The 18,875-nt window shown below is 62.2% G+C and overlaps 3 protein-coding genes across 7 annotated transcripts in view; 1 reads left to right on the top strand and 2 right to left on the bottom strand.

Annotated features, from left to right (window-relative positions):
- The window catches only part of LOC104059944 (maltase-glucoamylase), a gene marked incomplete at its 5' end in the record, with an annotated part of 59,027 nt that extends 57,211 nt beyond the window's left edge, over positions 1 to 1,816 (top strand). Inside the window, one exon of the mRNA XM_054051844.1 lies at positions 1,158 to 1,816. Within this exon, the coding sequence (XP_053907819.1) occupies positions 1,158 to 1,220 (63 nt within the window). The remainder of the gene's footprint in view (positions 1 to 1,157) is intronic.
- A 2,245-nt stretch (positions 1,817 to 4,061) lies between these two features.
- ELAVL3 (ELAV like RNA binding protein 3) lies at positions 4,062 to 12,162 on the bottom strand. 5 transcript variants are annotated; one of them, XM_054051822.1, is made up of 7 exons: positions 12,119 to 12,162; positions 9,270 to 9,519; positions 8,221 to 8,324; positions 7,915 to 8,068; positions 7,588 to 7,804; positions 7,341 to 7,379; positions 4,062 to 7,212 (listed from the first exon to the last, which is right to left on the bottom strand). In XM_054051822.1, the coding sequence occupies exons 1-7, from the start codon at positions 12,125 to 12,127 to the stop codon at positions 6,867 to 6,869; spliced, it is 1,119 nt and encodes a 372-aa protein (XP_053907797.1). In that variant the 5' UTR covers positions 12,128 to 12,162; the 3' UTR covers positions 4,062 to 6,866. The 5 variants fall into 5 exon arrangements, with proteins under 5 accessions (XP_053907797.1, XP_053907796.1, XP_053907799.1 ...); XM_054051821.1 differs by having other exon boundaries at positions 9,270 to 9,522; positions 12,119 to 12,151; XM_054051824.1 differs by having other exon boundaries at positions 4,063 to 7,191.
- A 1,408-nt stretch (positions 12,163 to 13,570) lies between these two features.
- Positions 13,571 to 18,820, bottom strand: ZNF653 (zinc finger protein 653). The gene is made up of 9 exons (XM_054051749.1): positions 18,467 to 18,820; positions 17,925 to 17,968; positions 17,127 to 17,345; positions 15,941 to 16,333; positions 15,571 to 15,730; positions 15,002 to 15,119; positions 14,795 to 14,909; positions 14,595 to 14,694; positions 13,571 to 13,820 (listed from the first exon to the last, which is right to left on the bottom strand). Exons 1-9 carry the CDS (start codon positions 18,769 to 18,771, stop codon positions 13,679 to 13,681), a joined length of 1,596 nt encoding a protein of 531 aa, XP_053907724.1. The 5' UTR covers positions 18,772 to 18,820; the 3' UTR covers positions 13,571 to 13,678.
- Positions 18,821 to 18,875: the final 55 nt, after the last annotated feature.

Genomic DNA, 18,875 nt, shown 5'->3' with positions numbered 1-18,875 from the left:
ACCCTCTGGAAAGGGGTCGGGGGGTTCTGGTTGATGATGGGACAGCAGCGCGGCAGCCAAGAGGGCGGTCGTGTCCTGGGGTGCATCCACCATGGCATCGCCAAACAGTGGAGGGAAGGGATCGTCCGGCTCTGCTCCGCACTGGGGTTGTCCCAACTCAATAAGTGGGTGCAGTTTTGGGTGCTGCAGGATGAGGAGGACCTGAAGCTGCTGGAGGGTGTCCAGAGGAAGGCATGGAGTTGGTGAAGGGTTCAGAGGGGAAGATGGATGAGGAGCGGCTGAAGTCACTGAGTCTCTTCAGCCTGGAGAAGAGGACACTGAGGGGAGACCTCATCTGCAGCTTCCGCACAAGGGGAGGAGAGGCAGGCGCTGAGCTCTCCTCTCTGGTGACCACGGACAGGACCCGAGGGAATGGCAGAAGATGCCAGGAGAGGGTTAGGTTGGACATTAGGAAAGGTTCTTCCCACGGAGGGTGGTGGAGCACTGGAACAGCTCCCGGGGCAGCAGTCACGGCACCAATGAGAATATTCCAGAGGCGTTTGACCAACGCCCTCAGCCACACGGTGTGAACGTTGGGGCTGTGCTGTGCAGGGGCAGAAGTTGGACTCGATGGTCCTTGTGAGTCTCTTCCAACTCAGGACGTTCCTTGATTCCGTGATAACAAAACATAATTGGGAAAGCAGGAAAGCTGAGGAGGGGCTCTGATCAGGGAGTGCGGGGATGGGATGAGAGGAACCGTTTTCAGCTGCAAGAGGGGAGATTGAGATGAGATCTTAGGGGGAGATGTTCTCCTGTGAGGGTGGGGAGGATCTGGCCCAGGGTGCCCAGAGCAGTGGTGGTGCCCCATCCCTGGAGGGGTTCCAGGCCAGGTCGGATGGGGTTTGGAGCCCCTGATCCAGTGGGAGGTGTCCCTGCCCATGGAAGGTGACCCTTGTGATGTGATATAATGTAATGTAACATCATAACCATCACATAGCACTATAGATTATCTTACACATATATTGTATATACAATATATAACCCAAAAGATGAATTAGAAAGGTGAAAAGAAATAATCCGAAATAGGAAAAAGTGCATCTTCTATGAGCTCCAAAAAAAACCCAAGGAACCTCCAGAGCGGAGTCACTCATTGCTTTTTCTTTGCTTGTGATTCGTAGGTCCTGACAATCACCGGCCTTGAACTGGAATTGGGCCAAGACTACACAGTGCAGTGGAGTTGAAATGCCTGAAAATCCCGCAGAGCCGAACCTTCTCATCCTCTCCACTTGGTTTTCCCTTTCTCTTCTTTTGCCTCTTTGGCTTCTTCAGTCCCTTTGCTCTCCAACCACGTGCGGTCAGCGTGCGGTCAGTGATCCTCTGCAGAAAGAAGCCGTGGGTTGGTGTCGATCCTCTGTCCTCGGAAAGTGGGATTTGTTGGTTTTATAAAGGTTACGGATCTCCAATATGAGGTGAATGTGAAATGAGGTGATCTTGAGCTGCAGTCCCAGCTGACGTCTGCTCGTTGCGTCTTATACGAACGCGAGCACGAGCTGTGGGCAACGGATAATAAATGCGCCCACGTTTCGCTGCCATCTGACCTTCGGAGACGTCTTTAAGGGCGACCGCGTGGATTGATTTAAAGTGCAGAGTCGCTTCTTTTTGATTGATAAAATACAAAAGCACCTGCAAAAATCCTTCGAAGGTTTCCATACGACCTCAAACAGATCCTCGAGTTCTCCACCGTTTTGATCTGAAGTTGCGTAAAATTAAATCCCATGTTGTGATGTGAACAGAAAGAAAATGGTCTTGGGTTTTTTTCATTGTGGTTTTATTTCATGGAAGGATGTTTTGCTGTAAGTTTGAGTCCTGGAAGGACTGTTGGAAGTGCTCACCAAGCCCCTCTCCCTCCTTTATCAGCACTCCTGGCTGACTGCGGGAGATTGGCAAATGTGACATCCGCCTACGGAAAAGGATGGAAGGAGCTTTGGCTCAGTCAGTCTGAGCGCGACAACAAGTTGGGCCGGAGAGTTGATCTCCTTGAGGGCAGGAAGGCTCTGCAGAGGGACCTGGACGGGCTGGAGTGATGGACTGAGGCCAATTGTATGGGTTCAGCCACGGGGTGGTCAGCAGGAGCATCACGCAGCTAGAGACGCCCAGGACTGTCTGTAGCCCTCCAGGAGTCCTCGAAGAGCCCAAGAACCCCTTTAGGGACCACCAAGACCCTTGTAAGACCCCCAGGACCTCTCTAGGACCCCTAAGTGCTTTCTAGAGCTCCCCAAGATCTGTTCAGAGAGCTGAAGGACCCCTCTAGGATGCCAGGACCCATAAAGCCATCCAGGACCCTTCTAGGTACCCCCAGGACCCCTCTAGAGCACCCTGGAACCCCTTTAAATCCTTCCAGGATCCTTCTTGGACACGCAGAACCCCTCTAGAGCCCCACAGGACCTCTCAAAGACCATCAGAACCTCTCTGGACTCCCAGGACCCTTTTAGGGCCTTCCAGAACTTCTCTTGGGTCTACAGGACTCCTCTAGGTCTTTCAGAACCCCATTAGAGCCCTCCAGAACTCTTTTAGAGACTCCCTGAACCCTTCTAGGACCACCAGGACACCTCTAGAGCCTCCAAGGACCCCTCTAGAGTGCTGTGAGACAGCTTTAGGGCCTTCCAGGAGCCCTCGTGGACCTGCAGGGCCCTCTAGAGACCCACAGGACTCCTCAAAGACCCTCAGAACCCCTCTAGAGCCACCCAGAACCACTCTAGGACCCTCAGCGCCCATTGAGAGCTCCCTGGGAACCCTTTAAAGCCTTCCAGGACTCTTCTAGGACACGCAGAACCCCACTAGGGCCTCCTAGAACCCATCTAGGATGCCCTGAGACCCATTTAGGGCATTCTAGGACCCCTCTTGGATCTGCAGGACTCCTTATGAGACACACAGGACCCTGCTAGTACTCCCAAGACCCCTCTAGAGCCACCCAGGACTTCTCTAGAGGTGCCCAGGACCCTTAGAGACCCTCTAGAGCCCCCAGGAGCCCTTTCTAACCCCCCCTGGACCCATCTAGACCCCTCCAGTACCCACCTAGAGCCCTCAGGACCCCTGTAGGCACCCTCAGCACCCCTCTAGAGCCCCCCTAGCATCCAGGCTCCTGGCATGGCGGGGTCTGCTCGATGCTGCAACACCTTTGGTGGGTGCTCGGGAAACTGTTCTCACTCGGTTTGACTCCTTTTCACTCCTTGTGACGCATTTTCACTTCTTTTCACTCATTCTCACTCGTTTTGACTCCTTTTGACTTGCTTTCACTCATTTTGACTGATTTTTACTTGTTTTTACTCATTTGGACAAACTTATTAGTCATTTTTCACTAATTTTGAAACATTTTCACTCTTTTTGACTTGTTTCATCCCATTATCACTCCTTTTTCACTTCTTTTTCCACTCTTTCTCACGGGTTTTCTGCTGCCCCCGCGTGACCCACAGGGGGTCCCACACCCCGAGTCGATGAACCCGGGTCTGTGCTGCCCCCTGGTGGCCAAAAGGTGGTACTGACGCCCAGTGGATCTCTGCTGCCCCCTGGTGATCGAAGCTCGGTGCTGCAGCCCAAGGGGCGATCTCGGCTCCCGGCGGGGGTTTAATCAGTGTTCGGTCCTATCTGAACGGTGGATGAGACGAAAAGGAGAGTTTCTCAAGCGAAAAGGAGTCAAAAACGAGTGAGAACGAGTCAAAATGAGTGAAAAGGAGTCAAAACGAGCAAGAACGAGTCAAAACAAGTGTAAATGAGTCAAAACAAGTGTAAACGAGTCAAAATGAGTCAAAAACCAACACAGAAACACGTCAGAAACACATGGGAATGACAGAAAAGTTGTCAAAACGAGAGGAAATAACAGAAATGAGTCAAAAGGAGTGAAAAACAGACATTGCGTCTCCCTCTTTCCGGACAATCCGGACTGTTTTCCAGTTCAGCTCCTTCCTTCTGCCCCCTTCCCTCTCCCTCTTTTTCTCCCACACCCCCTCAGCCCCCCCAGGGAGGAACAGACGCCCCCCGAGGGCATTTCTGAAATGTATTTTATATTTTATTATTTCTGCCATGAAAAGTACAAAGAGTCCTTTTCGCACGGAGGAGCTTTGTCCCCATGTTGGGTTCCTCCAGACCGACAGCGGGGGCCAAGGCAGCGCCCCCCTCCCTCTTCCTTGGGGTGCAGCTCTTATTGCTACTGAACTTGGGGGCCCCCCCTTGGCCCATCCATCTCATGGGGGTCGCCTGGATCCCCAGGACGGGGCTCCCCGGGGTTGAGCCACCCTGGGGGGGTTCAGACCTCAGGGAGGGGGGGGTTGAGGTGGATCCCTCCCCTCTCCCAGGGATGCGCGTGAGGATGGAAGGGGGGGAGTAATAAATATTTACATTAACAAGAAGTTAAAAACCACACGAAGCTGCAAAGGGGCACAACACGCAGGGGGACCGGGGCGGGAGGGGACCCAGAAGGTCCGGGGGGGGTCCGCAGGGCAGGAGAAAGCCAGTGAAGAATTGGAAATAAATAGGAACTGAAATCGCTGAGAAGAAGAAATTATCCCGATGGAGAAAATAAACAATAATACCAATAGTAATAATAACAGTAACGACAACAGCAGCAATAATAATAATAATAATAATAATAATAATAATAATAATAATAGGAGGATGGGGCTGCTATGGGGGACACAGCCTGCTGGGATGGAGGGGGTTGTTGGTGGGGGTTCTGTCCTTCAAGCCAAAATACGGACCCCAGCGAGCCGAGAAGGTTGGGGGGTGGAAAAATCTGCCCATTTTGGGGGTATTGTGAGAAGGATTGGGACAGGGCAGGGTGGGCAAGAACACCCGCGCCCCCCACTTTGGCCGTACTTGGGGTTCGGGCGTAGCGGGACACACACCCCCCCCCCCAGGAGCCTCAACTCGATGGCACTTTAGGGCCATCGACCCCCTCCAAACACGTGGTGACCAAGATTGGGGCTCTCAATCTCTGCATCCACACAACGCGGGGTGGGGAGCACGGAGGGATTCCCACCCTCTCACCACCTCCCTCTCAAAGGGCCTTTCGAGGCCACTTCAGAGGGGTTTTTCTTTCTTTAAAAAAAGTTTTTTGGTTTTCCATTTGACCTTCGCTTACAAAAACAGACGGATTGCGGCTGTCCTCCCGCGGAGCCCCTGCTCGCTGCCTCGGGCTCTCTCCTCACTGCCCTTCGTCATTGAATCACAACAGTCAGGGTTGGAAGGGACCTTAAAGATCGCCTAATTCCAACCCTCCTGCCACGGGCAGGGATATCCCGCGGGATCAGGTGCCCAAAGCCCATCCAACCTGGCCTGGAACCCCTCCAGGGATGGGGCACCACCACTGCTCGGGGCACCCTGAGCCAGGGCCTCCCCACCCTCATGGTGAAGACGTTCCTCGTTACGTCGAGTCTAAATCCGCCCCTCTCCGGTTTATATCCGTTGGCCCTCACTCCAAGCCTTTGGGAACAGCCCCTCTCCAGCTTTCCTGGAGCCCCTTCAGGTACTGGAAAGTCGCTGTAAGACCTCCTTGGAGCCTTCTCCTCTCCAGGCTGAACAACCCCAACTCTCCCAGTTGGGTGGGAGGTTCTCCAGCTCTCGGATCACCCTTGGAGCCTCCTCTGAACCCGATCCAACAGTTCCATCTCTTTCTTCTGTTGAGGATTCCAGAACTGGACCCAATCCTCCCGATGAGGTCTCCCCAGAGAGGAGCAGAGGGGCAGAACCCCCTCCCTCCCTGCTGCCCGCGCTGCTCTGGGTGCAGCCCAGGACACCGTTGGCGTTTTGGGCTGCGAGCGCACATTGCGGCTCATGTTGAGCTTCTCCTGAACCAACACCCCAAGTCCTTCTCTGCAGAGCTGCTCTCAATCCCATCATCCTCCATTCCGTAGTGAAACCGGGGATTGCCCCGACCCAGGGTAGGACCTTCCGTTTGGCCTCGTTAAACTTCACGAGGTTCATACAAAGCCCACGTATTATTTGTTACTGTTCGCTCTTTCTCCAAAAGGAAATTCCCCCTCCGGAAAAAAAGGAAGAAATGGGGGAAAAAAAAAAAAGAGGAGGCAGAGAGTGTGCTGAGAGCCCGGATTCCCGGATGAGACGGGAAGGGGGTACGGCCCCAGTTTGGCCCCAACCTGGGGACAAACCGGGGTGGCTCCGGTGCCCCCGGGGCAGCAGCCGGAACCAGGATTCGAACCCACAGCCCGCCAGAATCAAACCCGTGACCCCCCCCGGGACTCGAACCCGCGGCCCCGGAGGGACCCCCCCCCAACTTCTACCTGTTCTGGGGGCACACGGCCTCTCCGGCACGGGGGCTTCTGCCCCGAGGAGTGCAGCAGGTTTTGGGGGGCACCTTCATGTGCCCATGGTGTTCCTGGGGGCTTTGGAGGGGACCCCCAACTGTATTCGGGCTCCTTCATGATCTCCTGGGGTTTTGGAGTGCCTGGAGGTTCCCCAGTCTTTCCAGGGTGGTGGGGCAGGAGGATGTTCGGGGGTGCCCTCAGCATCTCCGTACCCCACCAAGAGCGTCCAAGAGCTCTGGGGCACCAGGGGAGTCCTCAGGGTGGCCGTGATGTCTCACAGAGAGGTGGAGGCGTCCTCAGTGTCCACGCTGTCCTTCGGGTGTCCCCATAGTGTGCTTGGTGCCCATGGAGGAGCTCCCCAAGTTCTCCAGGGTGGGAAGTTCCCCACAGCGTCCTTGGTGCCGGGGTGAGGTGTCCCCATAGCAACCTTGGTGCCCATGGAGAGGGTCTCCAGGTGTCCATGGGGATTCTTCATGGTCTCCAGGTATCGTCCTTGGTGCTTGTGGAGGTCCCCCCATGGACGTGGTGGCACGAGGGGACCCAACCCAGGGCACAGAAGGATGAGGCTCAGGCCTTGTGCTGTTTGCTGGTCTTGAAGGAGACCTGGAGCACGCGGTCGCCCAGGCGGTAGCCGTTGAGGCTGGCGATGGCCATGGCTGCCTCCTCGTAGTTGGTCATGGTGACAAAACCAAAGCCCTTGCACTTGTTAGTGGCGAAGTCGCGGATGACCTTAACGTTGGTGACAGCGCCGAAGGGCCCGAAGAGCTGCCAGAGGACGCTCTCATCCGCCTCGGGCGCCAGGTTGTAGACGAAGATGCACCAGCCGGCAGCGGGGGCCCCCAGGCCCACGCCGGCCAACCCAGGCACCGCCTCGATGGCCAACGGGGAGAACCTGGGCAGCAGCGACAGCGGGCTGGCCTGGGGTCAGGGCGCCCACAGCCCCCCAGGACGCGTGGGTCCCCTCCTGCCAGGGTCCCCATCTCGTGCGTGGGGGTGCAGGGGTGGACACGGGGGCCAAAGGGGGTGGGGAAGAACTGTTACCTCTTCACGCCGTAGGCCACGTTCAGCAAATTGTCGAGCCTGGAGGGGAAAAGAGACCATAAGTGGGGGCGCAGCGATGTTCCCGCGCGCGTTCCTCTTTGCACCCTGGGGTGGCACTGCTCCCGGCGGTATCCACACGGTGGTGGAGGTGCCCCCACGCCCCTGCTGGTGGCCCCATCTCTTGCGGGTGGCTTTAGTCCCCAGGGGTGTCCCCCCCTCCCGAGGTGCCCACAGGCGCGGGGCTCACCGGAAGCGCTGGGGAGGGTGGTGCAGGGCGCCGTAGCGGCGGGCGCTGGGGCAGAGGCTGAGCAGAGCACCCCCCGACTTCTGGCCTGGGCTGTTGGCAAACTTGACGGTGATGGGCTCGGCGGCACCCAGCGGTTTCTGCCCGTGGAGCCCCCGGACGGCCTCTTCCGCCTCCACGCGCTTGTCAAAGCGGATGAAGCCCACTCCCCGTGAGACACCTGCGTGCGACGCATCGGGGGGGACAAAGCCCTGAGACTCCGCTGCAGGACCCGTGTGTCCAAGGAACCCCTCCCAGGAGATCCAGGCGAGGAACCGCGCCCGGGCGCACCTGTGACTTGGTCAATGAGGATACGGGAGGTGATGATGCGGCCGTACTGGGAGAAGAGCTGTTCCATCTCTTTCTGCCCCATGGCCTTGGGGAGACCGCTCACGTAGAGGTTGGCGTCACGGATGGAGGCCGAGCTGGGTCGCGCATAGGACACCTGGAAGGGGTGGGTCAGCCCTGGGGACCTCAGTGCCCGGGTGCCAGAGCTTCCTCCCACCCGCCAACCTTCCCCAGGGACTCCGGCATCTTCCCCCACCCCAAGAACCACCCCGGTGCCCACCCCTTCCCAAGGGACCCCAAGTTGGGCACCTTGATGGTCTTGGTCTGCAGCTTGAGGCCGTTAAGGGTGCTGATGGCCTTGTCCGCGTCACCTGCCTCAACGTAGTTGACGAAGCCGTAGCCCAGGCTCTGCCCTGGGACGTGGAGTCAGCTCTGAGGGTGGCCCTGTCCCCTGGTCCCCATCACCCATCCCCGAGGTCCATCTCCATCCTGCCTTCATCTTTGTCCCACACATCCCCCACCTCCCTGGACAAGGGATCCTCTGGCCGAGCTTGCAGGACCTGCTGTCCCCGGAGAGGGTCCTAAAGTTCTCCCTGTCCCCATGACCCCATCTCTGTCCCAGTCCCCACCAATCCTCATATCCTGTATTTCTTTTTCCTGTGTCCCATTGTCCCATGTCCCACCGGCTCACATCGCTGTATCCCATCCGCCATGTCCTGTTTCCTTATCTCCAATGTCCCATCTCCCCACATCTCGTCTCCTCAAGTCCAACATCCCCAATCTTCCCATGTCCTCTTACCCCATGTTCCATATCCCTTCTCCCATCTCCCCATATCCCATCTCCCCATGACCCACATCCCCAACTTCCCATGTGTTCCGTACCCCTTTTCCCACCTCCCCATGCTCCATCTCCCCACATCTCATCTCCCCATCAACCCACGCATCCCATATTTCTTTTTCCTGTGTCCCATTGTCCCATGTCCCACCGGCTCACGTCTCTGTAACCCATCCGCCATGTCCTGTTTCCTTATCTCCAATGTCTCATCTCCCCACGTCCCATCTCCTCACGTCCAACATCCCCAATCTTCCCATGTCCTCTTTCCCCATGTTCCATATCCCTTCTCCCACCTCCCAACATCTCATCTCCCCATGACCCACATCCCCAATCTTCTCATGTGTTCCGTACCCCTTCTCCCACCTCCCCACGCTCCACCTCCCCATATCCCATCTCCTCATGTCCAACATCCCCAATCTTCCCATGTGTTCCGTACCCCTTCTCCCACCTCCCCACCTCCCCATCTCCCCCCATCCCCACCTCCCGTGTCCCACCACCGCGTCCCGTCTCCCCGGTTCCGTACCGGTGACTTTGTCGCGGACGAGCTTGCAGGACTCGATATCTCCGAGGCTTCCGAAGAGGCTCCGCAGCTCCTCTTGGCTCATGCTTTGGGGCAGGTAGTTGACGATCAGGTTGGTTTTGCTGTCGTCGGCTGTTGGGGGGGCCGGGGGGGGCCCGTTGGGCACCGCCACCACCGGCACCGCCACGGGGACGGGGCCGCAGCCCGATGACCCCGTGGCGTTGGGGACCTGTGCCTCCACCGTGCTCAGGATCTGCTGAGGGGACAAGGGAGTCACCAGGGGACTGCATCGTGGGGACACGGGGGGGACACTGGGGGCTGGGGGGACCATAGGAGGAAGGGGACACTGGGGGGACACTGGGGGTTGGGGGGACCATAGGGGGAAGGGGACACTGGGGGGACACTGGGGGGACACTGGGGGTTGGGGGGACCATAAGGGGAAGGGGACACTGGGGGGACACTGGGGGGACACTGGGGGTTGGGGGGACCATAAGGGGAAGGGGACACTGGGGGGACACTGGGGGGACACTGGGGGTTGGGGGGACCATAAGGGGAAGGGGACACTGGGGGGACACTGGGGGGACACTGGGGGTTGGGGGGACCATAGGGGGAAGGGGACACTGGGGGGACACTGGGGGGACACTGGGGTTTGGGGGGACCATAGGGGGAAGGGGACACTGGGGGTTGGGGGGACCATAGGGGGAAGGGGACACTGGGGGGACACTGGGGGGACACTGGGGGTTGGGGGGACCACAGGGGGAAGGGGACACTGGGGAGACACGGGGGGTTGGGGGGACCATAGGGGGAAGGGGACACTGGGGTCGTGGGGACAAGTGAGGGGACATTGGGGCCATGGGGACACTGGGGGGACACTGGGGGTTGGGGGGACCATAGGGGGAAGGGGACACTGGGGGGACACTGAGGGTTGGGGGAGCGCAAGGGGGGACACTGGGGCCGTGGGGACAAGTGAGGGGACAGGGGGACACCAGGGGGACATTGGGGTCACGGGGACAAGTGAGGGGACAGGGGGACACTGGGGGTTGGGGGGATCATAGGGGGAAGGGGACACTGGGGGGACACTGGGGGTTGGGGGGACCATAGGGGGAAGGGGACACTGGGGGGACACTGGGGATTGGGGGGGTGCAGGGGGGACACTGGGGCCGTGGGGACAAGTGAGGGGACAGGGGGACACCGGGGGGACAGGGACATTTGGGATGGGGGGACACTGGGTGTTAAGGGCACCACAGGGGGAAGGAGACACTGGGGTCGTGGGGACACTGGGGGGACACTGGGGGCTGGGGACAAGTGAGGGGACAGGGGGACACCAGGGGGACACTGGGGTCATGGGGACAAGTGAGGGGACAGGGGGACACTGGGCGTTGGGGGGACTGCAGGGGGGACACTGGGGTCGTGGGGACACGGGGGGGGACAGGGACATTGAGGCCATGGGGGCAGTGAGGGGGACAATGGGGCCATCACTGAAGCAAAGCAGGATCAGAGCCGGGGGGGGGGGGACAATGGGGGGGGGACACAAGAGGGACAACTCGGGGGGTGTGTGTGGGGGGGGACACAGTGGGCACTTTGGGGGCCCAAAGATCTGGGGTCACCCCCAATGCCGCCCCCCTCCCCGCAGGGATAAAACCCCCATTGTGCAACAGAGCCGTTCCCCCCACGATCCCGGGGGGGGGACAATAGGGCTTTGTCACGGGGAGATGGGACACTCGGGGCCACCAGCCACGGCCTGGGGTGCATGGGGGGACCGGGGGGGGCAAAGGGGGGGAGAGGGGACATCTGTCCCTCTGTCCGTCCGTGTCCGTTGGGCCACAATGAGCGGCGAGGGAAGAGAAAGCGGAAAAGCCCCAAACGGGGACTGAGAAATGGGATTGAAAAAATGGGAATGAGAAAAATGGGATTGAAAAATGGGATTGAGAGAAAATGGGATTGAGAAAAGGGGATTGAGAAAAAGGGGATTGAGAAAAGGGGATTGAGAAAAAGGGGATTGAGAAAAAATGGGATTGAGAAAAAATGGGGTTCAGAAAATAGGATTGAAGAAATGGGATTGAGAAAAGGGGATTGAAAAATGGGATTGAAAAAACGGGATTGAGAAAATGAGATTGAGAAAAGGGGACTGAGAAAAAACGGGACTGAAAAAATGGGATTGAGAAAATGGAATTCAAAAAATAGGATTGAAAAATGGGATTGAGAAAATTGGACTGAGAAAAGGGGACTGAGAAAATGGGATTGAAAAAGTGGGATTGAGGAAAAATGGGATTGAGAACAAATGAGATTGAGAAAAGGGGATTGAGAATATGGGATTGAGAAAAAATGGGATTGAAAAAATGGGATTGAGGAAATGGGACTGAAACCCCAGGATTTACGGATGATGCAGAGGGACAGAGCGCCTCGGTGTGTCACACGCGTCCCTGCGCCCACGCGCTACAGCGGAGCGATGAAGCTCTGTGCGCGCACCGGCACACGCGTGTCTGGGTCCCTTTGCGCCGCGCACACGCGTGTGTGTCCCTGCGGCGGTGCCGAGCAGAGAAGCATTAAGGGGGGGCACAGGGGACCCCCCCCCAACAGCTGCCCCCCCCCCCGTGTCCCCTCGCAGCAGACGCCCCACAGGCCCCGAACACGCAACGCACACGCGTGTGCACGCGGCTCTCGTGGCACTCCCGTCCCCACCCAAGTGTGTCACACGCAGAGCTGATGGGGACATGGGGGGGGGAAGGAATAAGGGGGGCTGGAGGCTGGGGGGGGGCAGGGGGGGACATTTGAGGTGCTGGGGGGGGGGGGGATGCTGGGCTCCCATCCGCGCCCCCCCTCCACACCCCCCCCCCTTCCTCCGCTCCTACCGTCACCATCGCTGCGGGGGCTGCTTGGGGGGGGCCCCCGCACGGCCCGGGGGGGGGGGGGGGGCCCCAAAGTGGGGGGGAGGGGGTGTCTCTGCGCGGCGTGGGGCGCTGCGAGCGGCTGCCCCGGTCCTTTAAACGTCCTTGGACAGGCGGGGGCGGGGCGGGGCCCCCCCCAAACCGCGGCGGTGGGCGCGGCCCGGACCACCCCCCACCCCCCCTACCGCGATGGGTTCGTCCGCCCCCCCCCCCCCGCCTCTTCCCCGACACCCCTAAAATGGGCCGCCCCCCCCCCCCCCCCGGGCTCTGGCGAAGCCCATTGGCTGCCGAGCGGGCGGGGCCCCCCCCACGCCCCCCGAGACCCCCTATAGACACCGCCTATAGCCCCCCCCTCCGCCCACGTGACCCAGGAGGAGGAGGAGGAGGGGAGGGATGAAGGAGAACGGATGAAGGAGGGGAAGAAGAGGAAGAGGACGGGGGGGGGGGGGGGTAGTAAGGATGGAGAGGAGAGAGTGAAGGATAGAGGGGGGGTGAAGGATGGAGAAGGGGGTGAGGGATGGAAGGTGAGAAGGATGGGGGGGGATGAAGGATGGGGGGGATGAAGGATGGGGGGATGAAGGAGAAGGGGCTGAAGGATGGAGAAGGGGGGAAGGATGGAGAAGGGGGGAAGGATGGGGGGGTGAAGGATGGGGGGGTGAAGGATGGGGGGGTGAAGGATGGGGGGGATGAAGGAGAAGGGGGGGAAGGATGGAAGGGGGGAAGGATGGAAGGGGGGGAAGGATGGAAGGGGGGGAAGGATGGAAGGGGGGGAAGGATGGAAGGGGGGAAGGATGGAAGGGGGGGAAGGATGGATGGAAGGGGGGGAAGGATGGATGGAAGGGGGGGAAGGATGGAGGGGAGGGGGTGAAGGATGGAGAGGAGGGGGTGAAGGATGGAGAGGAGGGGGTGAAAGATGGAGAGGAGGGGGTGAAGGATGGGGGGGCAGATAAGGGAGTGGAGAGGAAGGAGTGAAGGGAGGGCGGGGTCGGAGCCGCCGGTTTCAGCACCGCGGACAGCGCCGAGAGACGGGGCCGCGCCTCCGCCCCCCCCCCCGAGCCCCCCCTTTTCCCCGGGCTCTGGACCCCCCAGAGCCCCCCCTTTTCCCCGGGCTCTGCCCCCCCTAGAGCCCCCCCTTTCCCCGGGCTCTGGACCCCCCCCCCGCTCCTCCCACTGCCCCCCCAGCAGTGTGTTCCCCACTCGGGCTCTGCAAGCCCTGACGCACCCCCAGATCCACTCGCGGGGCACAGTGCATAAAAGCCATCACTTTAATGGAACGTGCCCCCCCTCCCCCCCCCAACAAAACCGGGGTGTCGCGCCCCCCATCAGACCCAGCTGCCCTGGGGGGCAGAACGGAGAGTGAGGAAATAAATAAACGGGGGGGGGGAAGCAATGGGGGGGGGGTACACCAGGGCAGCTTGTGGGGGGGTTGACAAGGGGACCCCAGAAGTGCATGGGGCTCCGGGTGCCCCGTAGGGTAGTTTGAGGGGGGGGGACCCCTAAGTGTGGCGGGGGTCGGGGGGGTTCTTAAGGGTATGGAAGCGGGGGCAGGGGAAGGCGCGGGGGCGGGGACCCCCCCCCGTGGCGCAGGCGGGGGCCCCCCCCATGGCGGCGCATGTGCCACGTCAGGGAGGCTCTCTGGCGGCACCGGAACCCACAGAGCTGGCACCTGGGGGGCAGAGAGGGGGGCCCTTTGTCACCGGGGCGGGGGGGGCCCCACTGCTCCCCACGACATCCCCACTGCCCCCCATCAACATCACCGGGGCCCCCACTGCCCCCCACCACCCCCCACCACCATCACCCAGGCAGGGGAGTCCCCACGGCCCCTGCTGACTCGCTGGTGCCCCCCCAAAATGGCTGCATGGGGGGCTCTCAGTGTGGCCCCCCCCGCCTCGTTGCAAGGGGGTGTCCCCTGTGTGTCCCCCCACCCCTCACTGCAGGCGGGGTGTCCTCGGGGCCTCCCTCCTCTCCCTCACTGCAGGGGGGGTCTCCTCAGTGTGAGCCCCCCCCCACCGCACAGGAGTCTCCTCAGTGCCCCCCCCCTATCTGCTGCAGGGGGGGGGTCTCCCCAGTGTTGCCCTCCCCCCTCACTCACTGCAGGGGGGGTCTCCCCGGTGTTGCCCTCCCCCCTCACTCACTGCAGGGGGGGTCTCCCCAGTGCTGCCCTCCCCCCTCACTCACTGCAGGGGGGGTCTCCCCAGTGCTGCCCTCCCCCCTCACTCACTGCAGGGGGGGTCTCCCCGGTGTTGCCCTCCCCCCTCACTCACTGCAGGGGGGGTCTCCCCAGTGCTGCCCTCCCCCCTCACTCACTGCAGGGGGAGGGGTCTCCCCAGTGCTGCCCTCCCCCCTCACTGCAGGGGGGGGTCTCCCCGATGTTGCCCTCCCCCCTCACTCACTGCGGGGGGGGGGGGTCTCCCCGGTGCTGCCCTCCCCCCTCACTCACTGCAGAGGGGTCTCTCCCGTGTGCGTCCGCCTGTGAACTTCCAGGTGATTTTTCCGCTTGAAGGCCTTCCCACAGACCTCACAGCTGAAATCCCGGACGCCTCGGGAGAGAGATGGGGGGGTGGGGGGGCATTAGCTCGGGGGGGGACACACACACAGGGGGACCAGGGAAGCCGTGGGGGGCACACAGGGGACACTCACCGGAGTGGATGACCATGTGCCGGCGCAGATGAGCGGCCAGAGAGAAGCTCTTCCCACACCCGGGTTGGGGACACTGCTGCGTGCGGCCCTTGCGGTGCGCGAGGGTGACGTGGTTCTAGAGGGAGATTAGAGGTGGGGGGAGATAAAAGGCAGGGGGAGGGGGGCTTTAGGGGTGTCGGGGGTGTCTCGGGGGTGCAGGGACTGCACCTGGAAGCTGCTGAGTGCCACACAGACCTGCCCGCACCCCGCGTAGGGGCAGGCGATCGGCTCTGGGAGCCCCTCGGTATCGGGGCTGGGAGCGCGGATCCTCCTGCTGCGCCGGCGCCTGCGTGGGGAGGGGGGCAGAACACAGCACAGCCTGGGGGAGGAGCCCCCTCCCCATATGCGAGGCTGCAGCACGGGGTCGGGGGGGCTCATCCCACCCCTCTCATGTCTTTGAGGCCTCCTGAACCCCCTCACGTGGCTCCTCCACCCCGAGCACCCTCGGAACCACCCCCTGCCCCGAGTACCCAGAATCTGTCCCAGCCCCTCGCCCCCAAAAAAGCCCCCACCACCCCAAAACGACCCCAGAGCACCTCCCTCCTCGTCCACAAGGGCCCCTCCATAACCCTAAAATCTCCCTGCAAGAGATAAAATAACCCAACTAACCGCAGCCCCCCCAGTCCCTGAACCCTATTTAAGGCCCTCCCAGAACCCTGCAGTGACCCCCGAAGCCCCCCCGAACTCCACGGACCCCCCCCAAATGCCACCTGCCAACTTCCCGAGCTCCCTCTAACCTCTCAGGCTCTTTGGGGATCTCGTAGATGATGGCTGAGAGATCGCCGCTGTCTGAGTCCTCGGCCGGGGGGGGCTCCGGGGGGGGCTCCAGGGCGGGCTCAGCAGCAGCCAGGGGCAGTGCCTCCTCCTGCTTCAGCCCCAACACCTCCTCCTCCTCCTCTGCCAGCAGCGTGAAAAGTGGGGCACCCAATCCCCCCGTGACCTCAACCAAACCCCCCCGCCCCCCCCCATATCCGCAAAGTCCGCTGCCCCCAGCCCAAACCCCCCCAGCCACACCAAAGCCCCCAATCCCCCCCAGTTCTTCCCCCCCAACAGCACCCTGAGCCCCCCCGTATCTCAATCCGACCCCCCCCTGCCCCCCCTCCGTACCTGTCTTAGGGGGTTGGGGGTCCAGAGGGGGTGGGGGGAAGGCACCCCCCCCCTCCAGCAGAGCACAGGGCACCTCGTCTCCCCCCACGCCCAGCTGAAGCCCCCCCAGCGCGTCGTAGCCAGGGCTGGCCAGGATGAGGAGGGGGGAGCCCTGCAGCAGGGTGGGGGTCTCTGCCTCAACCAGCGGCCCCCGCCCCGTGCCCAGGCGCAGCGGCAGCGGGACGCACACCACGGCCTCCAGCGTCGCCCCTGGTTCTTCGCTCACGGGGGGGTCCGCACCCGCAGCGGGGCCTTCCGCTGTCCCCCCAGGCACCGACGGGCCCTTCCCCAGCGCCGCCTCCGAGCCCGAGCTGCAGCCCCCTGAGGAAGAGGAGGAGCTGCCGGGAGCCGCTGCTGCAGGACGGCGACAGAGGATCAAGGGGAGACTGCAAATGAACCCCCCCGAACCTCCCAAGAATGCCCCCATACCCTTAAACCCCCTCGAGCCCCCCTAAATCCCTCCTAGAGCCCCCCAGGACTGCATTCGCATCCCTAACCCACCCAAAGCCCCCCCCCAGCTCATCCTAATCCCCAAAGGGCGGCCCTGACGCCCCCAATCCCCTACAGAGCAACCCTAAGCCCCAAAGGACTGCCTCCATCCCCCAAACTCCTCTGTACCCCCCCCAAACCACCTCCTTGAGTCCCAAGACTACCCCCCTCCTCACAAACCCCTCCGTGCCCCCCAACCACCCCCTTGAGCCCCAAAGTACTGCCTCCATCCCCCCAATTCCCTCCACGCCCCCCCAAATGACCCCCTTGAGCCCCAAAAGATTGCCCCCATGCCCACAAACCCCTCCGCGCCCCCCCAAACCACCCCTTTGAGCCCCAAAGCACTGCCTCCATCCCCCAAACCCCCTCCGCGCCCCCCCAAACGACCCTCTTGAGCCCCATAAGACTGCCTCCATCCTCACAAACTCCTTCGTGCCCCCCACAAACCACCCCTTTGAGCCCTAAAAGTTTGCCCCAACCCCTCTAACCCCTCTCCCAGTCCCTTTAACCCCTACCAACCCCCTCGAAATCCTAAAGCAATGCCCCCACCCTCCCTGAGCCCTAAAGGAGAGCCCCTAAAGGAGGAGCCCCTAAAGGAGGAGCCCCACTCCCCTGACCCCCTTCGCCAAGCCCCACAGTGGCCCCCCCGTCCCCTCACCGCTGTCACTGTCATCGTCGCCGCTGTCACTGAGCGGCCGCAGGGGCGAGTGCAGGTCCTGGAAGTAGCGGTGCCCGCGCTCGCACTGCCACACGGCCGTGGTGTAGAGCCCCACCGAGGGATCGAGCTCTGCCAGCCGCGGCTCGTACGGGCAGCGCTGCCGGTGGTCCTCGTACCAAATCACCGCGTGCCGCAGGCAGTTCACATTGCGACGACGCCCTGGGGGGGGGGACACCTGCTGGCAGACGGGACTCCCCAGACCCCCAGCCCTTACCCAAAGCCCCTAAGTGACCCCCCCTCCAATCCCGACCCCCTACCCAAAGATTCCCAGCACCCCCCAAATCCCATTGCCCTCAGAGCCTACCTCCTGACCCCCCTCACAACCTGCCCAAACCCCCCCAGCCCCTCCCCAGGTTGTGCCAAATCTCCTCTCCCTGCGCCCCCCCCCCAGCCTCTGCCCAACACACCAAAGCCCCCCCAGCTTTCTCCAGGCTGTATCCAACCTCCTCCTGCACCGTCGCCCCTCCCATCCTCTGCCCAATGACCCCCCACAACCTCCAGCATTTCCTTAACCCCTCAACACCCCCAGACCGCGATCAACTCTCACTCCCCCACCCTCCCGGCTCCTGCTGACCCCCCCAGTCCCTGCACAACCCCCCCAGCCTCTGCCCAAAGACCCCCCAGCGCTTGCACAGTTCCCCTTAGCTTCCAGCACCCCCCAAACCCTGAAGAACCCCCCCCAGCCCACCTCCCCAGCCACTGTCCAATCCTCTTTCCCCTTCTCCCCCCCCCCCTCACTTTTTTTCCGCTTAGGCTTTTTCGGGATCTGCTCCCAGGGGTCCCTGCAGAGAGGGGGGGAGGTGCCCTGGGGACAAACCGGGGCTGGGGAAGGGGGGGGGGCTGTTCCCCCCACTTGCCCTGCTCCCATTGCCCTGCTCTCTGCCCCCCCAACCACCCTCCCCTCACCCCACTTCACCCACTCCTGCCCGACCCCTCCCCATCCGAGACCCCCAATCCCTCAGCACCCTCTCTCCCCCCACCCCCACTCCCCTCACCCCATTTCCCCCACTCCTGCCCGACCCCTCCCCAACCCGGACCCCCTCTCCCCCCAGCCCTCTCTCTCCTCCCAACCCCCCTCCCCGAACCCCACTCTCCCCTCACCCCAATCCCCCTCGCTCCCCAAGCCCTCGGCCCGCTCCCTCCACCCTCCTCGCTCCCCCAGCCCCACTCTCCTCACCCCACTTCCCTCTCTCCCCCCCCCGACCCCTCCCCAACCCCGACCCCCACTCCCCTCACCCCACGTTCTCCACTCTCCCCCCCGGCCCCCCCGCGCCGCTCACCCGCGCCGCCCAGCGCGCTGCCCCCGCTCCAGCCCCAGCAGATAGGCCGCCAGCTTGGCGTCGCTCCAGCCGCTGCGGCGGCGCAGCTCGACCCAGGGCCCGTGCGCCTCGCCCAGGTACACCCGCCGCACGTCGTACTTCTTCCGCGACTCCAGCCGCCGCCTCGCCCGGTCCGACTCCGTGAGCCGCGGCCTTCCCCGCGCTTTCCTCCCGCCGCTGCCGCCACCACCACCACCACCCGGCTCCGCCCCGGGGCCGGGGCCGCCGCAGCCCCCAGACCCCGGGCCCCGCTCGGCCGCGCTCATGCCGGGACGCCGCGGCGCGACGAGTTTGCGTCACTTCCGCGTCGCGTTTGGGATGACGCCATAGCGCTACTGCCCCAATTGGGGCGTAGGGCGCATGCGTGGGG

This window comes from Cuculus canorus, chromosome 30, assembly GCF_017976375.1.
Source record: "Cuculus canorus isolate bCucCan1 chromosome 30, bCucCan1.pri, whole genome shotgun sequence".
In the NCBI taxonomy this organism is placed as follows: Eukaryota; Metazoa; Chordata; class Aves; order Cuculiformes; family Cuculidae; genus Cuculus; species Cuculus canorus.
Note: the sequence above shows the minus strand (reverse complement) of the source record. Positions and strands in the feature narration are given on the sequence as shown.

What these genes read in the sequence shown, in the direction of transcription:
- ZNF653 (XM_054051749.1), bottom strand. Translation starts at nt 18,771, where the DNA reads ATGAGCGCGGCCGAGCGGGGCCCGGGGTCTGGGGGCTGCGGCGGCCCC. An exon ending in CCCCCAACCCCCTAAGACAG is followed by an intron (nt 15,731 to 15,940) that starts GTACGGAGGGGG and finishes CGCTGCTGGCAG; the next exon opens with AGGAGGAGGAGGAGGTGTTG. An exon ending in ACGGGAGAGACCCCTCTGCA is followed by an intron (nt 13,821 to 14,594) that starts GTGAGTGAGGGG and finishes TCTGCCCCCCAG; the next exon opens with GTGCCAGCTCTGTGGGTTCC.
- ELAVL3 (XM_054051821.1), bottom strand. An exon ending in TGCAGACCAAGACCATCAAG is followed by an intron (nt 8,069 to 8,220) that starts GTGCCCAACTTG and finishes CACCCCTTCCAG; the next exon opens with GTGTCCTATGCGCGACCCAG. An exon ending in GTGGCCTACGGCGTGAAGAG is followed by an intron (nt 7,213 to 7,340) that starts GTAACAGTTCTT and finishes ACCCCAGGCCAG; the next exon opens with CCCGCTGTCGCTGCTGCCCA.